General features: G+C 39.9%; 1 protein-coding gene across 4 annotated transcripts in view; it reads left to right on the forward strand.

The window, feature by feature from the left end:
• Positions 1-20,890, forward strand: part of SLC10A7 (solute carrier family 10 member 7) — a 164,771-nt gene that overhangs the window by 74,304 nt on the left and 69,577 nt on the right. For all 4 annotated transcript variants that reach the window (XM_072336442.1, XM_072336443.1, XM_072336444.1 and 1 more), the window contains exon 6: positions 19,142-19,177. In XM_072336442.1, the coding sequence (XP_072192543.1) occupies positions 19,142-19,177 (36 nt within the window). The remainder of the gene's footprint in view (positions 1-19,141; positions 19,178-20,890) is intronic.

Raw genomic sequence — 20,890 nt, forward strand, 5'->3', positions numbered from 1 at the left:
TTTTTTTTCCTCTAAGAGATCATATACTCAGTTGCAATAACGTATTTTAATTGCAGTGCTGTAATTAAATTAATGGCAATCCTGTAATTTCATGTATTGCTGTGAAGATTCATGAAGGAATGTGGAATTTCCACATAAATCTAAATGTTTATTTTCTCTTTGGATCAAAGATGAGATAATTCACACAAAGGTAATGCGATTGCTCAGTGCTACTTCTGAATGATTTGAACAAATCTGGATAATAAAGGAAGTCCCCTCTGGATCCTTTGGCTACAGTGGCAGCCTATTTGCTGGGAGATAGCCAAATGTTCTGTTTCTGCTGAAACAGCCATTTCTCAGTAACCAAACCCTATGAAATCATTGCACGTTTAACAGCAACAAGGGACATTTTAAAAACTGCTCTGGTCATGATGCAGTTGGTGACTGAAAATAATTTGGCAGGGCTCATTTCATTATTCTGCCATTCTTATTTTGGGCCATTCTGAATACTTTGGGATCTGTAGATTTAGAATCATAGAATTGTTAATGTTGTAACTTACCTCTGAGAACCATTCACCTACCACCAATGTTGCCCACTAAACTGTGGTCCTTAAGAATGGTAATTTAAGGCTGGAACATCACAACAGTGAAATATGTATTCATTTGCTTTGCCCATAGCTGTATATGAATGATGAGAGTCCTGAGTTGTAATTGAAGGGTCGGGTTTGTCTTTTAATTGCTTACCCCTCTTTCTGAAGTATCAAACATATTAATGATTCTGTTTAATTCCCTTCATATTTGGTATGAGGACCGTAATACTGCTCTGATGACTGTATGTTCTTTAGCTGGAAAGATTTTCAACATACTTGTTGATATACCAGAATTGAAACTTTTTTTTTATGCTTACAACATGTGAAATAATGAATAGTAGTTTTGAAATACAGTTGTCATTTCAAGCATGCATTAGTAACTTAGTGTATGCTCTGCAAAGTTGCTGCAAGCAAAACATGTAAAGATCCCTAATGTGGTTTCAATGGGAGTTTCACTCCTAAGCCACATTTTTTTTTTTTCCTTCCTAAATGCTTCTAGGCACCTCTCTCTCCTGTAGAGAACCAAGTAACAGTCTTTACACATGAAATCTGAGTGGTTTGATAATCCTTGATAATCAAAGGAGTAGCAGCTGGGTGTGATGAGCATCATTTCACTTAACTTTGAAGTGCTTGGATCTGTGGCTGCTGTTCCCAGGCATTGCTGGCTCTTGCTTCAGCTGCTGCTGAAGTGTATTTCTTGGTTCTGTCATGTAAAAACAGGTACCAGAACACAGCATCCATCCTTTGGTAAATGCCATGATCAGAAATTTCTCATCACTGTGTGTGAAAAATAAACATGAAGGTGCCCTTCTGAACTCAGATAGCAGCAGCTGAGGGCATGCAGGACAGAGGGATATTGGGCACCTCTTTCATTCTGCTGATGTGTTATTAGGTAGCCACAGGCTTGCTTGCACCTAGAGGCCATGAGATTTTGTAGAATACAAGTTATTGTAGATTCAGGCACCTGAGTTCTACTCTAGGTATATTGTTGGCATTTGAGCAGTTGCAGCTCTACCCTTTGATTCCTTTTGGTAATTTTATTCTTTTTCTTTTGGTTTTCCATTAGACTTTTCCCATGCTGTGGTGATTAGAAAAAAACAAATTTTGAGCAATTAGACCAGATTTATATTTATCCCAAGATCTGCACATGTGTATATGTTGCATAAAGCTACCAGTGGTGCCGTTGAACACATGCAAGCCCTAGCCAACATTATCTAAGTCTTGTGCAATTGGTGCTCCTGTATGCTGCTCTCTAGTTGCTTCCAACTACTGTTTAGGGTTCTAGTTGGCTGCTTGTTATGACCTAGGTAAAGCATGTATAGAAACTAGGATTGCAACCTTCATAATAGAGATCATCAGCACAGAGTCAGGAGAAGCATTTAAACTCTTTTGCTTGTGCCTGAGTTAGATTTCTGTTGGAGCTTTAATGGAAAGCCCAGGCTCCTAGCCTATATGTTTAAGTTACATGCCTTAACGTTAAATGGTACAGACATCCTTCCCCTGCCAATGCACGGTGTTTAATAGAGAAGGTTGTACCATGGCATAAATTTATCCTGCATGTATACTAATAGATCCGTGGAATTATGCTCAAGTTTGTAGATATTTTTTCTTTAGTTTGAGCAGGTTTTCAGATTTTTCTGCCTTTTTCATTTCCCTGCACTGTTGTGTCTCACAGTTATTCTTTGAAAATGTTCTTCCGTTTTGTTGGACGGCAAAAAATGTTAGCCTTGGTAACCACAATAAAACATGTTAGTACAGCTAATAGCAGAACTTCTGTGGAATGGGTTTTGCGTCATTAGCTGTCAAGGCAGCAGAAGATGAGTAGCTAAGTGAGTAAGTAACGTGTAACATTATCGTTGACGGAACATTTCTTACCATTAAGCCTTCAAACTCTTATTCAGCTGTCAACACATGGGCACTTTCTGGAGCCAAATTCTCTCATGCTGTGCACTGCCTGCAGCTCGCCTGAAGCTCAACTTTGACTAAAAGTGTTGATTTCGCTTCTTTTAGCCTTGTACTCATTTAGCGTTAAAACCTGCTTAGAGTCTGCCTTTTATTCTGTAAAGTACACATGCATGTGTCATCCCTCGCACACTTCTGATGTGAAGTTAAGGCGCTCAAAAGATATGCTAGTAATCGTAATGAATAATTGATTAGAAAGGAGTCTGGCAGTGTTAATTGTGAGGTGCAGCTGAGTGAATGCCAAAACAAAAGCTCTTCTAAATGTTTCCGAAAACCTTGTAAAGTCTTTAGCATTGAGCAACAGGGTCAGTGCACTGAAGTGGAATTTAAAGGAGGTTCTTGAATGTAATGGGTTTTGACTTCCCTTTGTCGTGTGCCTCAGTGCACCATTGATTGAGCACTCATTTGTTAAATCAGCTGTGCTTTTTGCCATTTGTCAGAGCATAGACACTCACTGCAGCTTTTTTCTCTTCAAACGAGAGTTTCTTGTCTTAATAAACCATGGGCGTAAATTAGTTTTTATCTGAGGTGATCAATTTATCAAGCAGGGAGGCATGTGAAGATGGTCACAGGGAAACACTTCAGGAATGTTTTATTTTCTTAACTGTTGGAAGAAGGAGGAAATATCAGGGATACGTTTTAGCTGAAACATCGATAATTCATGTCTTTAAACTCAGCTCCCAGCAAAATGCTCAGAAATGATTTTATTTAGAAAGCTCTAAATGGTGTGCATTGAAAGAGTAGTTTAAGGTGAGCAGCGCTCAGTCATTTCCTTAAGAGATGTGCAAAGGAAACCGGAGAGTTAAGGAAAAAGCAGCACCCTGTCCATCTGCAGCTCAGTGAGATGCTCTCTTATTAGCAGAACGGCTAATTACCTGGAGCATGGGGGAGTGCTGTAGGTGCCCTGCATACCTGATCAGAGTTCTGGCAGCAGGGCAAAAGAAGGAAGACCTTGAGAATGTGCCAAAAATATCCCTTTATGTAAGCAGATGCTATTACCTTTGGAAAAGAATAGTCACTTAGCCAGAATGATTATTGCTGCTAGTAATAAGTATTCTACAGATGGGCCATCAACTTCAGAGGGATGTACATGTGCAGTATTTAAGACAGCAATTACTTGTCAAATCTGGAAGTGCTTCTCTTGATGCTCTGTGGATAAATGACCAAATCAGATTTATTTACTGATTGTCATCCCAGCTCAGGGTCTGAGTGAATAGTCAGGAGTGACCAGAAACTGAAGCCAAGATAACACTGGGAGTTCTTCCAACTAGTAATGAAGCTTCAAGGCATTGCTTGATCTCGTCAATAAGTAGTAGTTCATTGAAGAAATACCTATGACAAAAAAAAATGGGGTGGTCCTCAGTTTCCTGCTGGATATAGGTTCCATTGTGAGGTATGCTTGGAAGTTAAGTATTCTCAAGGGTTATACTTAGTCTTTTTTAAATCATTTTGAGAACGATGGCAGAAAGGAGAGAGCTTGGGGAAGAGAAAGGCCAGTCATGTTGGCAGAAGAATTTGAAAGTTTTGAATAGCATAGAATTTAGCACTGTAACTGCTTGGATATAAATAAAATGAAAAGTATGGAGATTTATCAGCCCCCACACAGCCTCCCTTTTAAAAAGGAAAAAATAAAACCCCACTTTTTTTTTTCCCCTTAAGTGCAGAATGTCTCATTTTTCCAGGAGCAGCTGTAAATGCTTAGCACCTCTAGGCTTGGGTCTATAGTAAGCAGGCAAGTAATATTGCTGTGAAGTTGCAGGTGACGAGATTGAAACAGTGTTTTCCTGTTTAGTGGTATATCGTGGTAAGCTGAATTGTGACCATGTGTTGCAGTTAACAAACATGTCTTGCTTTGTTGGCAGGTACACTGCAGTGACACCTGCTTGTGTTACCAAGGCCATCCCCCACAGCACAACTCTTAGCTCCGAAACCCACTCTACAAGTAGCTGGTAACTTCAGCAGCTGTTTTCACTTTTGATACTGTCAGGCGCTCAGGGACAGGTTCCTTTTTTCTGTCTCCGGCTCCCTAGGCTCTATCAAAAGTGTGAAGTTGAAACCAAACAAAATCAAACTTCAGTCCACATCTTTGCTCAGTCTTTACGTGTACATTTTCCTGTTTTGAGTTCTTTTAAACTGCAGCTATCAGAAAGAATAAAATAGTGCATCACCTAGTAGAGTACTGAAGTGATCATCCAAGCAATTTTCCTCTCCCTGAAGCCAGACAGCCACAGCTTTTTATTACTGACTGACTGAACTCCCTCTGTCTGTCTGTCTAGGTTGCAAGGCCACCTGGTTGCTGTGATTTGTGATGTTGGAGTCTTTTGATTGTAGGAAAAGCAGAAATGCGATTTTAAATACAATATTTACATTTAAAAAAAAAAAAAAAAAAAAAAAAAACACAAACACAAAACTCTCTTGTAGGAGGTATATCAAAAGTAACTCAGCAGTTTTATAGCATACAATTTGTGTGTGTGTGGAATGCGCTGGCAGGCATCTGGCAAGCTGCTCCTTGGGAATGCGTGCACGTTTGGGGATCCTGAAGCTCTTCCCTTACTGTACCTTTGCAGAACAGTGAGGTTAAAAACTTCTAGAGATGTTAGATGGCTGGCAGTTCATTTGCAGCACTGGTACTGGAACACCCAACAATAATTATTGTGGCTTCTAACCTACAGGATTGTTGTTTCTGCTGTGGGGATGAGATGGTGATCTCTTTGATGGATCTGGAAATGAGAATGTTGTCAACACTGTTGCTTTTTAGTAACAGGACCTTAATTTACTACTGTGGGATTATGGAAACCTGCCTTACATACATCTGTGCTGCCTTAAAGGTGTCAGTGCTTTAAATATAAAAAACAGTTATGTGCAATTGTAAGTAACTGAAGCAGCTATGTTTTGTTCTGCCACCTGTGTGAGTATGCTGCAAAACTTCAGGAAAACATAGGAAATGACATCTTTTTCACAACTGAAATTGAACTTGTAACAAGAAGGGTTGATAATGAACTGACGATAACTAGAACAGCGAGTCAGAATCCCCTCTCTGAGACATATCTTGCAGGCTCAGCTAGACAAAAGCTGTTGTAATTCTCATCTATAAGGCATTCTCTGCAGAATGCTAGCAGGGTCTGTATCGAACACCAGCATGAGGCTGTTTAACCTTTCCATCAGATAGGGACTAAAGCTGCTTTATAATGGGTTACAACTAGTTATTAGCAACTCATACTGAGCCAGATGAGGATGTGTTATGTTTTCTTTAATTGTTTCAGCTGCTTATTCACAATGATGTGTAGCACTAACATGAGTTTGCATATCTTGATTTCTGTTTGAGCAATTACTTTGAAAATTTTGAAAATTACTTTGAAAATCAGGTGAGTTATTAATCTTAGGATGCGCTAAGAGTTGGAGCTCTCTCAGCAATTCACGTATTCAAATTTACTTATTCGGGGTGGAGATAGTGGGGAATTACTCATTTCATGAGCTCTTTGGAGAGTACTGTCTGCCACACGCAAGGTGACACACTCCATGAAAGGTGTTAATCACAAGAGTAGGCAAAAGCAAATCTCTGGTTTCTTAGAAAGGCCTAGAAATTCTCAGTAAAAAAAGCCTGAAGGACGTGTGTTGTCACTTCAGCTAATGAGGTTCTCTCAATGTGTGTGGCATGTTATTAGGCATTTCACTCTTCTACTCTACTTGCAAAAGGAAAATAATCCTGAATACAGAGGACTGGAGTCTTTGGAAGTTTAAGTCCACAAATGACCTGGCCCCTACTGTGAACTTCCAACCTTGTGGTCATGCTTTGGGAAGAGTCTGGGCAAAGCCTGGGGCAGAGAGCATTGAGGTACAGCGTAGGCAGAGGGCTCTTGCCCTTAGAAAGGGAAGGAAGAGGTCTTGGATAACCTCTATCCATTGTTCCCTCATTTTACCTCTTCTAACACAATAAACACCTTCCAAGTTAATACTGTCTTGCCATTTGAACCCTTGGGAGCACAAATCAAAAAGCCTTTCTAGTAGGGACTGTGAAGGAAATACTTAGTCTTTATTTGGTTCTGCTCTCCAATGCCATCTCTGTTCCCTGCCTGTGCAGTCTCTGCTAGATGAGGACTGTTTTGTTTTCAGAAACGATTTTCTCCCTCTGGAAATACTCTGTTATGTTACAGAATCAAAGATCTTCATTTTAGGGCAGGCAATTTAAATGCAAAACCAGTGTTTGTATCAGACAGGAAAAGCAGGCTCCTTCTAACAGCAAGGTTCAGTAGTGGAACCCATAGAGGAAATTGAAGTACAAAGCCAAGATTTTGTTTGCCCATCAGCCCCCCCTTCTCCACCCTTTTCTCCTTTTATTTTTTCTATGTGCTGCCTCTGCCTGAGATCTTAGTATTCTGCATCTCAGCTGCTCCCATACGCCCAGTGTGTGCAGATGTCACTGTTCCCAGGTGAATAGTGATGTGCCACCTTTGGCAGAGGACACCCACAAAACCCACACTGCATGTGTGGGCTTCTTGCTTGTTACCGTGCTCTGCCTCACACTGGTATCTCACTCTGGACTAGTGTGAGGTAGGCACTGGGCAGCCTGGAACCTGCATGTGCATCACTCCTCTCTGCTTGAAAGGGAGATGGCACTGGAGCCCACCAATATGGACCTGGGGAGATGAGTTTTCTCAGGACCTGTCAAGGCAAGGTCACTATAGACAGAGCTCTTTGAAAGTGATGGAGCCACACATTTGACTTTTCCTGCATGCTTCTAAGCAGTGTCACTTTTTAAGGAAGCAAGATGAGAAATTTAGAGTGTTGGGTAGAGGTGCAGGCTGCTGACCTCATCCGAATGGATCACCTGTGACTTTTGAGTTAGCGTGTAATTGAACAGATCCTTTGATTTTTGTCCTGACTGTGAGCTCCCTATCTCACATAGCTTTTAAAAAATAGACATTTTGAAGCAATTGGTTACAAACAAAATTGTAAGATATCCTGAGGCCATATGGCACTGACAACAAGAATGTAGGTTTTGACCCACCCTACTGCAAATGAGCAAAAAGCTGTGCTTTCTTGTTGCCAGTGTGCATATTGAGCATTTAAAAATGCCATTTATACAGATTGTCACCTCTGTGAGGATGTCCAGAACAATGCACGAAAGATGCAAGAAAGCAGAGAAGTTTCATCCTCTCACAACTCCGTGTTTGAGCCATGAGCTGAGCACACACACAGTCATAGAACACTGTTACCAGGAGAAAAGAAACATTTTTTTACAGCTTGTATAGGATTGGTTAAATGAATAATAATCCGTCTAGTCATGCTGAGGCATGTTTGGAGTTAAAACTGAGAAACCACTGCTATGAAATAACTTGGTAACTCTTTAAACAGAATGAAATTTCTTTTGAAACCAAATAGTCTTTGCTTGCACCCATTTAACCTGAGCAACCACTTCTCTGCAGTTTGGGGCTTTTTATCCTTACTGTGCTGTAGTGATTTGTGATGTTCGAGGCAGTTATTTTATTATCTGCCAAAGAGGGTACTTTATGTTCCTTTTTTTCATATTCAGTCATTGATAACATATTCAACCCTTGAATGTTCAGCAATTTATGCACAGTTCTGCTGAATACTCGAATAGCCCATTCTTTGCATTAAAAACAGTTATCACAATGTAACGTGGGGTCAGTATATGGAATAGTGTGTTGCTGATCGCTTTGTGAATCTTTGCTTGTTTTTAAGCGGTGTGCTACACGACAGCATTATTTGAATTGAGATTTCTTGCTTTTGGTTTGCATGTGAAAGCACATGCTTATATGCTTTCATTTCTTATACAAATGATTTAGTTCCAGGCTTGCTGAAAAGAGGTATCCTCGTCCACATCCTCCAAAGTGGAGACTGGCGAGTGACTCGCCTACTACAGAAATTACTGTGGAAGTCAGTGTTTGGAAAATACAGTGCCAGACTTATTCTGGAATTCATACAGGTGTAGAAAGCTAGAAAGATTTGGGGTTGCAACTGGATTTATTTTGTGTGTGTCCTGAAGACATTTGTAATGCACCATGCACCCAGCCCAGGGCAGTGGTCGTACAGTGTCACATAATCCCTTCTGCAAGACTGCGCTCACACTGTCTGTAGAAATGTATTTGGTAACATAAAAGGAATAATGGATAAAGTTATCTTATCCTTTCTAAATATTAGCTAACTAATTCATTAAGAATTAAGACTGCATGTCTTTAGTAAGGCTGTTGTTTTCACTGACTCTGTGGATATATGTTTATGTGTATTAACTTTCTTCAATCAGGATTGTAACTGAGGCTGAACTTGCTAGGTTCTTGTAGAACAAAGCCATTTTTTTTCCTCCCTCTGTGTAAACCATGCTGTTTGACTCCGCTTCAGTGTGTACTCATTATCTTAAAATAGAAAGGACCTCTCCTTCCTGTGCTCAAAATCAACATTATTGCTGAATTCACAGGCCTAGGAGAATACTGGTTGCATTACAAGAAAATCATTTTCAATTCTGCGTGGTGGAAGAAACCATCAATTATTGTGAAAAGGGTTAATCCTATTTCCCCTTTTGAAATACCCCTTTTCTCTGTCCCGTGTTTGCAAAAGAAGATGCAATCAAATGGCAAACCCGTGTTTTTGTTCCTTTTCAAAAATCCTTGACAAGCCCATGACACAGGCTACTGCTGTAGCTGTACATTTCTATTCATTATTGATGACTTGGGGCCAGGCAGGCAGCACAAGAACACGAGCAATATAGATTACCATATTGGGGGCTGGGTTTTGTGTGTTTGTGTATATGTGTGCGCATGCACACGTGTGTGTGTTTTTCTTGGCTTTGGCTTAATGCTTTTGAAATGCTCTGTTCTGAAAGGAAACCATATCCAGGAATAGTAAGGGAAAAGAGGCCGAATGAGCTTTGGTGTATGTGTTAATAAAGCAGTGTGGGATACTAAAGAAAACAGAATACAGGAATGAGAGCTCAGTCATGTGCTAATTATTATTAGCTTAACTTTCCAGCAGACGTGGAGATGATCCTGCAGGGTCCTAAGCACATTTATTCCAAATGAATTTAGAGGGCATTTCTCATCTTAGAATGTAGTTGGTACCTTTGCTGATGGGAAATTTTCCTGACAGAGCAAACATGACCTGTCTGATTTATCTGTATTTCCAGGCTAACTGTACTGTTGGTTTGATTGTAGAGGAGGGATGGAATCTTGCTTCTTTGCTACCACAGAACAAACCCACTTTGTGGATGAATGAATATTAATCCAGTACTTTATCTGCAGATTTTAAGTGGTGGTTCTGAATTTGAAGTCCCTAAGAGACCTTTGCAATGCCAGTTGTAAGTGTTTTACTATTACTGATCAGTGAGTGAATGCTTATGGGTTTTTATTGGCATGATATTCCTGTTCATTATTCCAAGTTTTTCTTCCGTTTGTCATGGAGGAGTCGTACAGTGTTTTATACTTGCACTGTTTGAGGTTCTTGGCTTTAAGAAAAAAGAGGGAGATAGGAGTTTATTTAAACAAAGCGTGTATGACAACTGTCATAAAGTGTGCTCCAGTTCAAATATTGATGGTGTGTTCGTGCAGGCGCTGCACTATTTAAATCGTTTTCAGTTACAAGAGAGGCTATAGGAGGAAAGAAATGGAATCAGTTTTGATGAGTGCTTCTTTCTGTGGTATTTGTCAGCTTTTGTCACAGAACACATTTGGCACAGAACATACAAAAACCTGCTTTCTCTTTGTTTTGGGAACAGGTAAAAAACCATTCTGCTGGAAAAGGGTCACTGAACTATTCCAAAAAGTAGTGTCAATTAGAACAATGCTTATTTAGCACGCTCCTTTACTTTCTGTAGATCTCTTTTCTCATGGTTGTAACTTAATACTCCTCAATGTGTTTCAAAACATGGAATCGATTAGATGGCTAATTTGATAGTGTAACTTCTCTTTTAGAAGTTCCTTCCTCTGGAAGGTCCCACAGCACCATCTAGCGTGCAGTCCCTTCCTGTCATGAAATGGCTTGGTGGTAGCTGGTTGGATGCTGAGTCCGATGTGTTTTGCTATTAATATTGTCTTATTAACTAAATTTAAGATCTGATGCTTACTCTAGATAGATCCAAATAGAGGAGAAACTGGGTCATCTGTAATCTTCTTCCAGAAAACAAACCTTAATATTAAATGGAAAAATAACTTTTATTCAAAATGTGTATGTCAGTGCATTTCTATTTTCTGTGCACAAAGTAAAGCAGGAATTGTAACGTGTTCCCAACGTGGCACTAGCATACGCTGCACTTAGTGCAAAAGAAATGTTTTTTCTGTCTTTATTTTGCACCCTAATCTTCTAGGCTGCGTTGCTTTCTTCTTCAGTCCCCCTGAGACTGTTAGGTGAGCTGGGAACCTTCTTGCATAGGAGAGAGAACAGAATAGTGTCAAAATGATTTTTGCAAAAGAAAGGAGGTAGATCAGAAAATGCATAGATGTGGCTGGCTGAGAAGAGTCCCTTCCTTTCTATTAGGACTCCTCTAGGGAAGGCCCACTTTGTGGAAACATGAATTCAGTTCCCATGCTGATGTATAGGATTAGTGGTCTTCAGTGCTGACACTGCATAATAAATAAATGTGAATAGGAACAGATAGCAGCTACTGAGATTTGAATTAGGGAAAAGTATTGTACATGTGAGGAAATGTAAGAGGTTCTTGGTGGGATGTAAAGGAGAGAGAAGTTGTTGAGGCCAAGACTGATGGTCAGCTGCAGCAAGTGAAGAGGAGATGAGAAGCAGCTGGTGCTCCAGGCTTGGCAGTGTTGCTGAATGTACTGAAGATGCCAGCAGGACACCTGTCTTGATGCCTTGTGCAGGAGAGAGCCAACAGGGAGCTCGAGGGAAGGTGCTAGATGTTTGAGCAGGCAACTGGCTCTCTCCTCTTCCAGAGAGGTGTGCGAAGGCCCTCCGTGACCTCCTTTGGTCACGTGCAGTAGCAGGGGAATGCTGCAGCTGAAGGCAGGTGCAGCCAGGAGCAGTCTTCTCAGCTAGCAGCAACCTCTGCCTATCATGGATGCTGCTTGCCAGACAACTCCTGTCTAACTCAGTCCTATTCTGTTACAGTATTGCTATTCTTAGCATAGGCTGTGAGATTTCATGGTATTTTATAGAAGCACTCATTTCCAACTTGGATTCAGATTTCTTTGTGTTTTGTGCATCATTCTGGACGCTATTCCAGTAGCACCTTCAAAGCCCAAGGAAGTTTTTATATTTACTTTAAAACTTCAGTGTCTTTACTGAACTATTGCTGGCTAAGAAGAAAATTTCTCATGTGTTGAAGATGCCCTCTGCTGGGAAGCCAGGCAAACTATAACTATATAGAGTTTTACCTTTGTGAAATACTCCTCATACTCTTTGTTTAGCTCTCAATCCTGTACTGGAACCCAACCTTTCAGACTTATTGGAGAAAAAAGAAAAACTTCTCCTTTTGATTTTATTTATTAAACTTATTTGTGACAGCAGTAGTGATGCTATGCTTGTGTTTGGGATCGCTGTTTTTCTTTCCAGGTTCTGTTGCTCTGGAAGTACGGAGTTCTGGCTGCCTTAATGCCTTTTGACTCCATTTTGATTTTGTAGCTGCATAAAATGTGTGTAAGGGGAACATTTGCAATTAGTAATTACTCATTAATCGTGCTGTCATTTTTTCCAAGTTTCCCTTCCTATAGTGGAGGACGCTGAGTTGTCACAACAGAACAAAGATGGTGCAACATTTGAAACAGCTCACAAAGCACCACACATAATCTTGTAGATGATATGAAAAGTGGTTTATTTTGTCCCCTCAGTAAAAGAAAAGCCATTTGACAAAGCATTTGTAATGTTATGGTTTTGTTATTAAAATCTTTATTTGCCTAATTGAATGATTGCAGCTCTTGTTGCGGTACATGTTTATAATTATACTTGGATTAGGGTTGTGCAAAACTGTATTTTTAATTCTGACTTACAACTCACCGCCTTAGTGCTGTAGCATGTGAAATTAACAACATGTGTGAATTTGACTTTATGCTTCGTGCTTTCTTCAGTATACTTCTTTATTTTCATATTGTTTATTGTGGGGAGAACGGGTGTATCTGCGTCCTAAAAAAGATCAATTCATAAAGCCTTTGCTCTTCCCACCCTGCATTCAGATCAATCATTTGATATAAAAACAGTACAATAAAGAGCTAAATTAAACATTTCACTCTGAAGTTCTGAGATTTTATGAGCCTTCTCAGAACCAATAACACCCTTGGAGTAGCTGACAAAGAAGGGATGTGCAGTAGGGGACTTTTAAAAGACTGCCTTCTACAACTTAACTTTGAAAATAATAACATTGGAAAATGAAGACAACTGATTATTTGGCATCAGAAGCCTCTGTGATGCCCATGGGGGATGAGCACAAAAGCATTGGAGTTGTGTTGGAGGGCAATGACTGAAATGATAAGCACAACAGATAGTGCAGTTCTAACTAGATCTCTGAAGTGGCAAGAGATAAAAACTAATATATTTGTGGTTTATGTGGACATTTAGTTTGAAAGAGGGGGGGAGCATTTGTGTTAGCATGGAAATTAAGAGACCTAGTTCAATGTCTAATTCAACAAAAATTTGTCATCTTCAATACTGTCTTTAAGTAGAAACAAATGAGCAGCATAGTTTTTATGGCCACGCTTAGACAAGTATTAAAAGCTGTTTAAAGAATCTAGAAAAAGACTGTCGCACGCAGGCTCTTGCAGTCACTTGGTTCATATAGTAATGTGCTGAAATGTTTTCCAAATTATTTCAGTTACAGGCTTGAAATCATATTAAAATGGTTTAGTACTCAGAAATAGCTGTGCAAAATACACAGTTGCCTGTGCAGATCTTTCTGTTCCAACTCCATTTAGAACAAAATGGCGGTTTCACAAGGGCTTATACAGGCCACCCCTACCTGACTTCTAGTTGTTGTTTTTGCTCTTCTGATTTGCAACCAAAAAACTTTATTTAGCAGGAAGGTTTTAAACTTTTTCTGTGGTGTACGTCTGGAGGCTCTGTGTCATTCTGTAGAAGTGGGGGTGTGTGGAAAAAGGGTAAAGGCAACTTCTTCCTGAAGCTTTTGCCTGTTCATCCAGGTATATGAAACCCCTGTTTCAGCAGTAGGAGTTAATGTTTATATGATGTCTGAAACTGTGATGAATGCAGAATAGATCAGCTGTGTTGTAATGAGGCTGAATGGAGAGGGTATATAACATAATGTCCCGTCCAATGAGTGGTGACTTATACAGGCATGAGGCCGCTATGTGGGATTGTGGAACTGTGCCTTCAGTAATTTGTGAGGGTAGGGGAAAGCTTGCACTCCTTTGTTCAGATAGATGGAATTGGCTTGTAGTGCCACTTCCAAGCAGGGAACCAAGAGAGTAAATGGCACAACAAGAAATGGAAGTAATGTTTCAAGGTAAAGTTCATTTCTCATTCTGTGAACAGGAAAGCTACAAAGATTGTCTTTTGGTGGGCAGCAAGGTATGTGGGGACCTGACCTTTCCTTTCCAAAAAGTGCTGCTGACTCAGGGCGGGGGTAGAAGAAACAAGAAACTGTTGTACACAGATGTAGGTAGTTTCAGTTGTCATTTATTCCTGTTCTCTGAAGAAATTTTTTAGAGTTCATAGCCCGTTTTCACGTTACTTCATCAATAGTAATCAAAGTGCTGTGCAGCCAGTTTTTACTAACCTTTATTCAGCTTATAGCTTAATGCTGCCTATGCTTCTGCTCCTTTTGTGCCCTGTTCTGAGGTACCTTTTAGCATATGGTAATTGATTTCTGAAAATATACACTTCTGTGCTTTCTAATTGTATTTCGTAAGATGAGCCAGAGGCTGCTTTGGTTAAAGGTTGCTTTTTTGTTTGTTTTCTGACTTCCTAATTGCCTCACGTATGTCACACTGCTGACCTGGGAGAATGAAGAAAAATTGCATGGAAGTGTGTGAGTAAAGGACAGGAAGGAAGGTTCACGTGTATTTCATGCCTCATTACAATAATCCTTACTCGTCTTCTGCCATGTGTCCCTTTGGACCTGTGCCCACCTTGCTCTTACTATTTGCATAATTTCTTTCTTAATGATTTGCCATCATAGATGCCAATCCATCATGCTATTTCCTTTTGCTTTCCAATTTGGCAGCCAATTACATATATTGATTCTACATATTCTCTGGGAGAAGAGAATGCTTTTTTGTATCTGTGCTGTACTGAATGAAACCTCTAAGCAACTTCTTAGCATGTTTTATCTATACAGGGCAAATAGTGATTAAATGCATCTCTGGGTCCCTCTTTTCTGTTAAGGGCCACATTATACACATGCACACAGACACGTGTGTATTCAAAGTCTCTTAAGAGAGTTCAACATCAAGACGTGTTTCGTGATACTTGCTATAAAGTGTATTTACAGGTATATACTATGGCTATTCCGACTCCTATTTTGTATCAGTGTCTAGAGTCAGGTTGAGATGTTTGTTTTTTTCCCTTTTCCACTGAAATCGCTGAAATATATTCAGTCAGTCTTTCACATCAGAGGTGTAAATGGATTTCTTGAAAGTTTTCTGCTGATAGCAAACGGCAGTCACTTTACAACTTCGACTCCATTGTGGGCAGCAGTCAGAAAGCTTAACACTCCACCCGAACTTCGAAGATGCTAAAACCGTGTAATGACCTTTCATTCTCAAGGGCAGATGCTCAGCTTCTGCTAGAAGTGCTAATCTCCAATCTGTTTATCTCTCTACACTATCTGACAGCACTTGCCTGGGAAGCAAATCAGGGAAAGGAGTAGTCTATCTTAGATACTTTTTCTCTCTGATGGTGTTAACAGTCAAAATATTTTAAAGCCATGGATTTATTTATTCCTTTTTTAGTTTCCTTTTTGCCTCTTTTCTTTTCCTTTTTTTTTTTTTTCTTTTTTTTTTTCTTTTTTTTTTTCCCTTCAGAGGTAATTGCATCACATGCCACAGAACACATTGTCCTTGTGTTTGCTTGCATGAGCAGAATGGGATCAGGTAACCATGATCCTCCTCTCCTTCAGAGGGAATTACTCTTTTTTCTTTTTTTGCCTACGGAATCCAAGTAGTCATCACTAACTTCTATTGGTTGGCATTAAGTTGAATGTACTCTGTACGTTCTTCAGTAGGTATGAGGCTGAACTGCATCACATGGTGCTTAAGAGTGTGTGGAAGAGCACGCTTCTGATGGAAAGGCAATGAGTTGGAGCAAGGCATTGTGTGCGAAGTAAGATAATACCTTCTGTTAGATATGCCTTAGTCATGTAAACCCTCTTTCAAATCTGGAATGGAAACCTGAAGAGGTTGACTTTTGCACATAAAAGCACATCAAATATTTTCATAGCCCACCTCAGTGAGCTCTACGACAAAGTTTGTCTGTTCTTTTCTATCTCCTGGTCAGCCTGATAGCCCTCGCTCTCCTAACAAGTCTTGCCTTGCTTGCACCCAGAAGCCATCACTCACTGCAGAGCTACTAACTGGAAAAAATCCTTGGTGTTAATGTAGTCCTTGTTTATTCCAACTAGCACTCCATATCAAAGTAAAACATTAGCATCAAATTAATTTGATTCAACAACAGCATCTATTTTGAATGTGTCTTTTCTACCATGCAATTGTTTGTCTTCCCAGGGAATTGCCTGTGTCTTGCAAATGGACAGGCTCAACCTTGTTAATCCTTTCTGTGATGACACAACAGGAAACTTGCTTCTGCTTATTCAGATCTCCTGCTTTAATAAACTTTGCAAAGAATTGCAAGAACTGACCTTTTCAAGGCTAGATTTTCAACAAGCGCAGTCAGAAATCTGTAATATGTGCAGGTCCACTTACAAAATTATGAGGAATTATTACTATCACAGAGGTAATGTTTTGTTTATATTTCAAACTTTGAACTTGCAGTGTCTGTTGTCCATTGTGTTAATACCTCAAACCGAGTCACAGATCTCATCTGAAGGAGGAAGGATGCTGTCTTTGTCAGCCAGCTAGATAAAGTGGAGGGTTCTTTTGCTCTTGTTTTGTTTTTACCTCTGCATTTTTCTGCAGTGCACTGAGGCATGAAGCATGCAGTGGCTGATTGTGCTGAATCAGTGAGGTTCCTTCAGGTTTAGGGGAGAGATGGCTGTATTTGCCTGCTGGCAGTGTGCTCAGTGCTTATTCGGAGCACAGCACACTTCTGGCGTGTAACCTGCTTCTGTTTGATATGGACAAGCTGGATACCTGGTCTCAGGCCAGGTACATGTTGTTGGTCAGCACTCAGCTGAACATGAGCCAGCAGAATGGCCAAGAAGGCCAGCGGCATCCTGGCTTGTATCAGAAACAGTGTTGCCACCGGGAGCAAGGAAGTGATACCATCTCTGTGGTCTGCACTGGTGAGGCCATACCTTGAGTACTGTGCTGAGTTTTGGACCCTCACTGCGAGAAAGACATCAAGGCCCTGGAGCATGTTTAGAGAAGGGCAACAAAACTGGTGAGGGGTCTGGAGCACAAGCCTTATGAGGAATGGCTGAGGGAGCTAGGATTGTTCAGTCTAGAGGAGTCTCAGGGAAGACGTTATTGCTCTCTTCAACTACTTGAAGGAAGCTTTTGGTGAGGTGGATATCTTCTCCCATGTAACTTCTGATAGCACTAGAGAGAATGGCCTCATGTTGCATCAGGGGAGATTCTGGTTGGATGTTAGGAAGAACTTTTTCTCTGAAAGAGTGGTTGGTCCAGATGATTGTGGAAGTCTTTTCCAACCTTGGTTATTCTGTGTTCTGTGATTTTTGCTTCTCTTTGCTCATGCACAGAAGAGTCTGAATTTGGAAACCTGTTGTAATGGTGTTTTGCTATCCCAGAATTTCAGGGTGCTTAGGGACTGCTCTACACTTGGTACTTTTTGAGCTGTGCAGTATAATTGCCCATGGGGTAAAGGGAAGAAGAGAGAGGTCAGTCTCTGGTATTCTTAGCAGTTTTTCATAAGAATTGTTCTTTCTATGAAGTGACTGCCGCATCCACTTTATACAGATGTTGCTGTCATTTCTTCCATCTAAATACTGCAGACAAGGCTGTTCACAAATTCAGCTTTTACTGCCTCCACCCCTTTCTCAACATTGTTTTCCTTCTTTAAGCTGATGTACTTGAACACCTGTGTTTATTTATAGCTTTATCTGTATGTTAGTGTAGGTCTCCCTCTAAATAGTGACTCCCTAAAGCAATTCTTACTGCTTCTTGTCTTTCCTGATCTATCTTGTCTTTTGTGATCTTTCTCAGCTGTGACATTTGCAAAAAGACAAATGATTATGGATAGCTGGGCTGTGGGGCAGCCAGATGTGGCATATAGTATTTATTTCAAAATATACTCTAAAATTCTGCTGTGCTTTCAAGTTGCACGGCTTACCCGTTGCCTGCTCTATCCTTGTGCTTATTTTCTGAGTTTTGTTGGAGCAGTGTCTTGACATGGACCCAGAAAACAAATAAAACACTAATTGCATAAAGCTTTTCTTTACATTAGCTTCCAAAATATTTACATAGAGGGGAGTTAAAAATGAAAAACTGCCTTTTTGTTTGATTATTTTTAACATGGAGCAAGAGAAAACAAACAACAAAACAGAAAATAAGCATCCCTACAGATGCACATAAGAAAGTTTTGGACCTTTGTTCTTTGCACTGTGAAGTTTGTGAATAGCTGAAGGAATTATTCTTGAGAAATGTTTGGATGAAGAACACTCTTAGAGAAGTTCTGAGCAAGCTCTGTGAATTAGCATGAGTTAAATGATAAAATAATTTTATTGAGCAATAATAAAATATTGAAGTGAGATGGAAGGATGATGGGGAATTGCTTTTTGCAGCCACGGAACTGAAGCATGTCATCTTAACTCCTAACCCAAACAACTCATTTTAAGAATTGGTCTCATGAAACTTAAAACCCTCTGTTTTGTCCAATCATCAGCTTTAAACTTGTTCCTTGTCAGCGAAGACAAAAAATCCTTTTGCTTGCATCTGCCAGGGGGATGTGGAAAGCTGAGGTGGTCCTGTGTGATTAAATTAGATGAAAGACTTGTCTTCTACCAGTGAGACATGAAGTCTAATCAAGTGAAGTGAGTTTTGAGATCTCAGCTCATTTCCTTGGGGAATATCAGCTTACATTACGCAGTCACGACACGTTACTCATCACGGTTGATATGTGGCTTTTGCTGAGATGAAGACCTGTGATTGGGCAGCATGGGAATCGATCCCAAGGAGGGGTGCCTTACTGGAGACAAGATAGAGCACAGTGAGGGGAGGGCTTTATTTGAAGAGAACTGTATTTGTTATAAAGATATAAAGTTTTGGAGATAATCATATTTTTTATCTTTCTGTGTTAGAGGAGCTTAGGTCCAGAATGGGGAAAGCTAGAGTTAAAAAATAAAAATAAAAAAACCCTTTTTACTGAGTATAGTTCTCAAAGTGGTTGATGTACAGTTGCTAAAAATAATTGAAGAAAAAAAGTACACTGAAGAGTCAATTAAAACTTACTGTCACTTAATTTTCATGATGCTGAATGACGTTTATGCATTTCCATTTATCAAAGTACAGTGACTATTCTGCTTCTTTAACTAATGAACAAATCTATTCTTTTTCTTCCAGGGCATTGTTATAACTCCACTTCTGCTTCTGCTTTTTGTAAGTATTTTGATCTTAAGATGTTGTTTCAATGGGTAATCCATATACTAGATAGAAATTTGAGTGATGTAACAGTGCTTAAATAATGGGAGATTTTTCCGGTTGATACTTGAAATAAGCTGCCTTCCATTAGGACCTTGGGAGTGTGTCATGGTGAATGCAAACGCTGCAATTTATTCTGGAAGGCACAAAAGCTGTTGTTGCAGCATCACAAATTCATACTTTGCTAGTCAAGCTGAGTCTAAAGCAAAGGCTTTCTGCATGAGGTGATCATCCAGTTAGCAAGTCTCTTGGAGAGCTTTCACTTGCAGAAGCTGGAAAACCTTGTAATGACATGGAATGGATGACAGGCCAATTGGAGAGAGCACTGTTGAGATAAAGCTGTACTCTTGGGCAACTAAGCTCATGAGCATTTTTGTGGTAAAAGTTAACGGTGTGTCAAAATGAGAAAGATAAATAACTGGAGTCTCTGTACGTCAATAAGGTGATGCCACTTCACTGTTGTTAGTTTAAGACCTTCTCAGTCAGTTGTGTTCAGTCAGGGCCTTGGTTCTTCACAGCGTGTTGAAGAAGAAAAGGGTGAGGATGAAGTTTTATCTCCAGAATGGTAATGGATATTTGTACAGAACAAAGGAACTTTAACTGGCAGATAATGGTTCTTTGGTGACTTCCATGTCAGTAAATCCCAGGGCTTGTGGAGGACTTGCTGTTTTGGTGCTAGTTTTGGCTTTGTGAAGAGCAGGGAAAAGGCCTGAAGCACTTCAAGGATTTCAGAAGTATAACTTGTCTTTTCAGTTTATCTTACTAATGGTACAATATGTAATCCAGCACCCTGGAAAGAGGAATAAGTGTGGACTTAGTCTGAACCAATTTGTAAACAGCATCTTGTTTTTAGTAGGGGTGCTTAAGCAGTAGATGTACTTTATGCATATATAGAAATATGTACTACTGGACTGGAATAAATAGTAGTGAGCAAGTGGTTACAACAACATCAGCTACTGTCTCAGTAAAGCTGCACAGGAAGATTTCTATTTTACAGTAGCTTATTTTACTCTAGCAAATTGTCATTTATCTGGCATAGCTATGTTTATACAAGAACTGCTTTGACTGTATCATGTCTATCAATATATGCTAGCAGAGCTTTCCTCATACTTACAACCATATACTTACTTTACATTGAGAAATAGAATTGTTCCAAGAAAAATGGGTGTTTTGTTGTTTTTGCTCCAAGTAAATTGATTTCAGACCATCTACCTCTCTCTTTTCCTCTCTTCTTCCCTCCTGAATGGAACGTGTAATTGCCAGGCAAGCACTGAGCTGGAAACCTCTGACTTTGTTTCTAATTACTGAAATTTCAGCGTTTTTTTAAATTTATTTTTTTTAAAAACTTTAGCTCCCTGACAGCTTTTCCCCGGCGTACCCTCCTGAGTTATGGTAGTCTGTATAGCCAAACGCTGGGCTATTTTGCTTGTAGAAATTGAAATGTTAAGGAGTGATCGGCCTGACTTTTCATGTAAGATAAAATCTTTCCTTCTGTGACTTTATGGGCAGATAGCAAAACACTCTGTCCCATAAATTGCAGGTGTCACTGTTACTTCTCAGTAGAGGTAATAAAACTCTGAGTGTGTGCAAGAATCAGAAGGCAAAGCACATGCTTCTATTCTTCCTACTAGCCCTGGAGATGACTGTATAAAAAGTTTGTAAAATGCACAT

The sequence above is a fragment of the Excalfactoria chinensis genome, chromosome 4, assembly GCF_039878825.1.
Source record: "Excalfactoria chinensis isolate bCotChi1 chromosome 4, bCotChi1.hap2, whole genome shotgun sequence".
Classification (NCBI taxonomy): Eukaryota; Metazoa; Chordata; class Aves; order Galliformes; family Phasianidae; genus Excalfactoria; species Excalfactoria chinensis.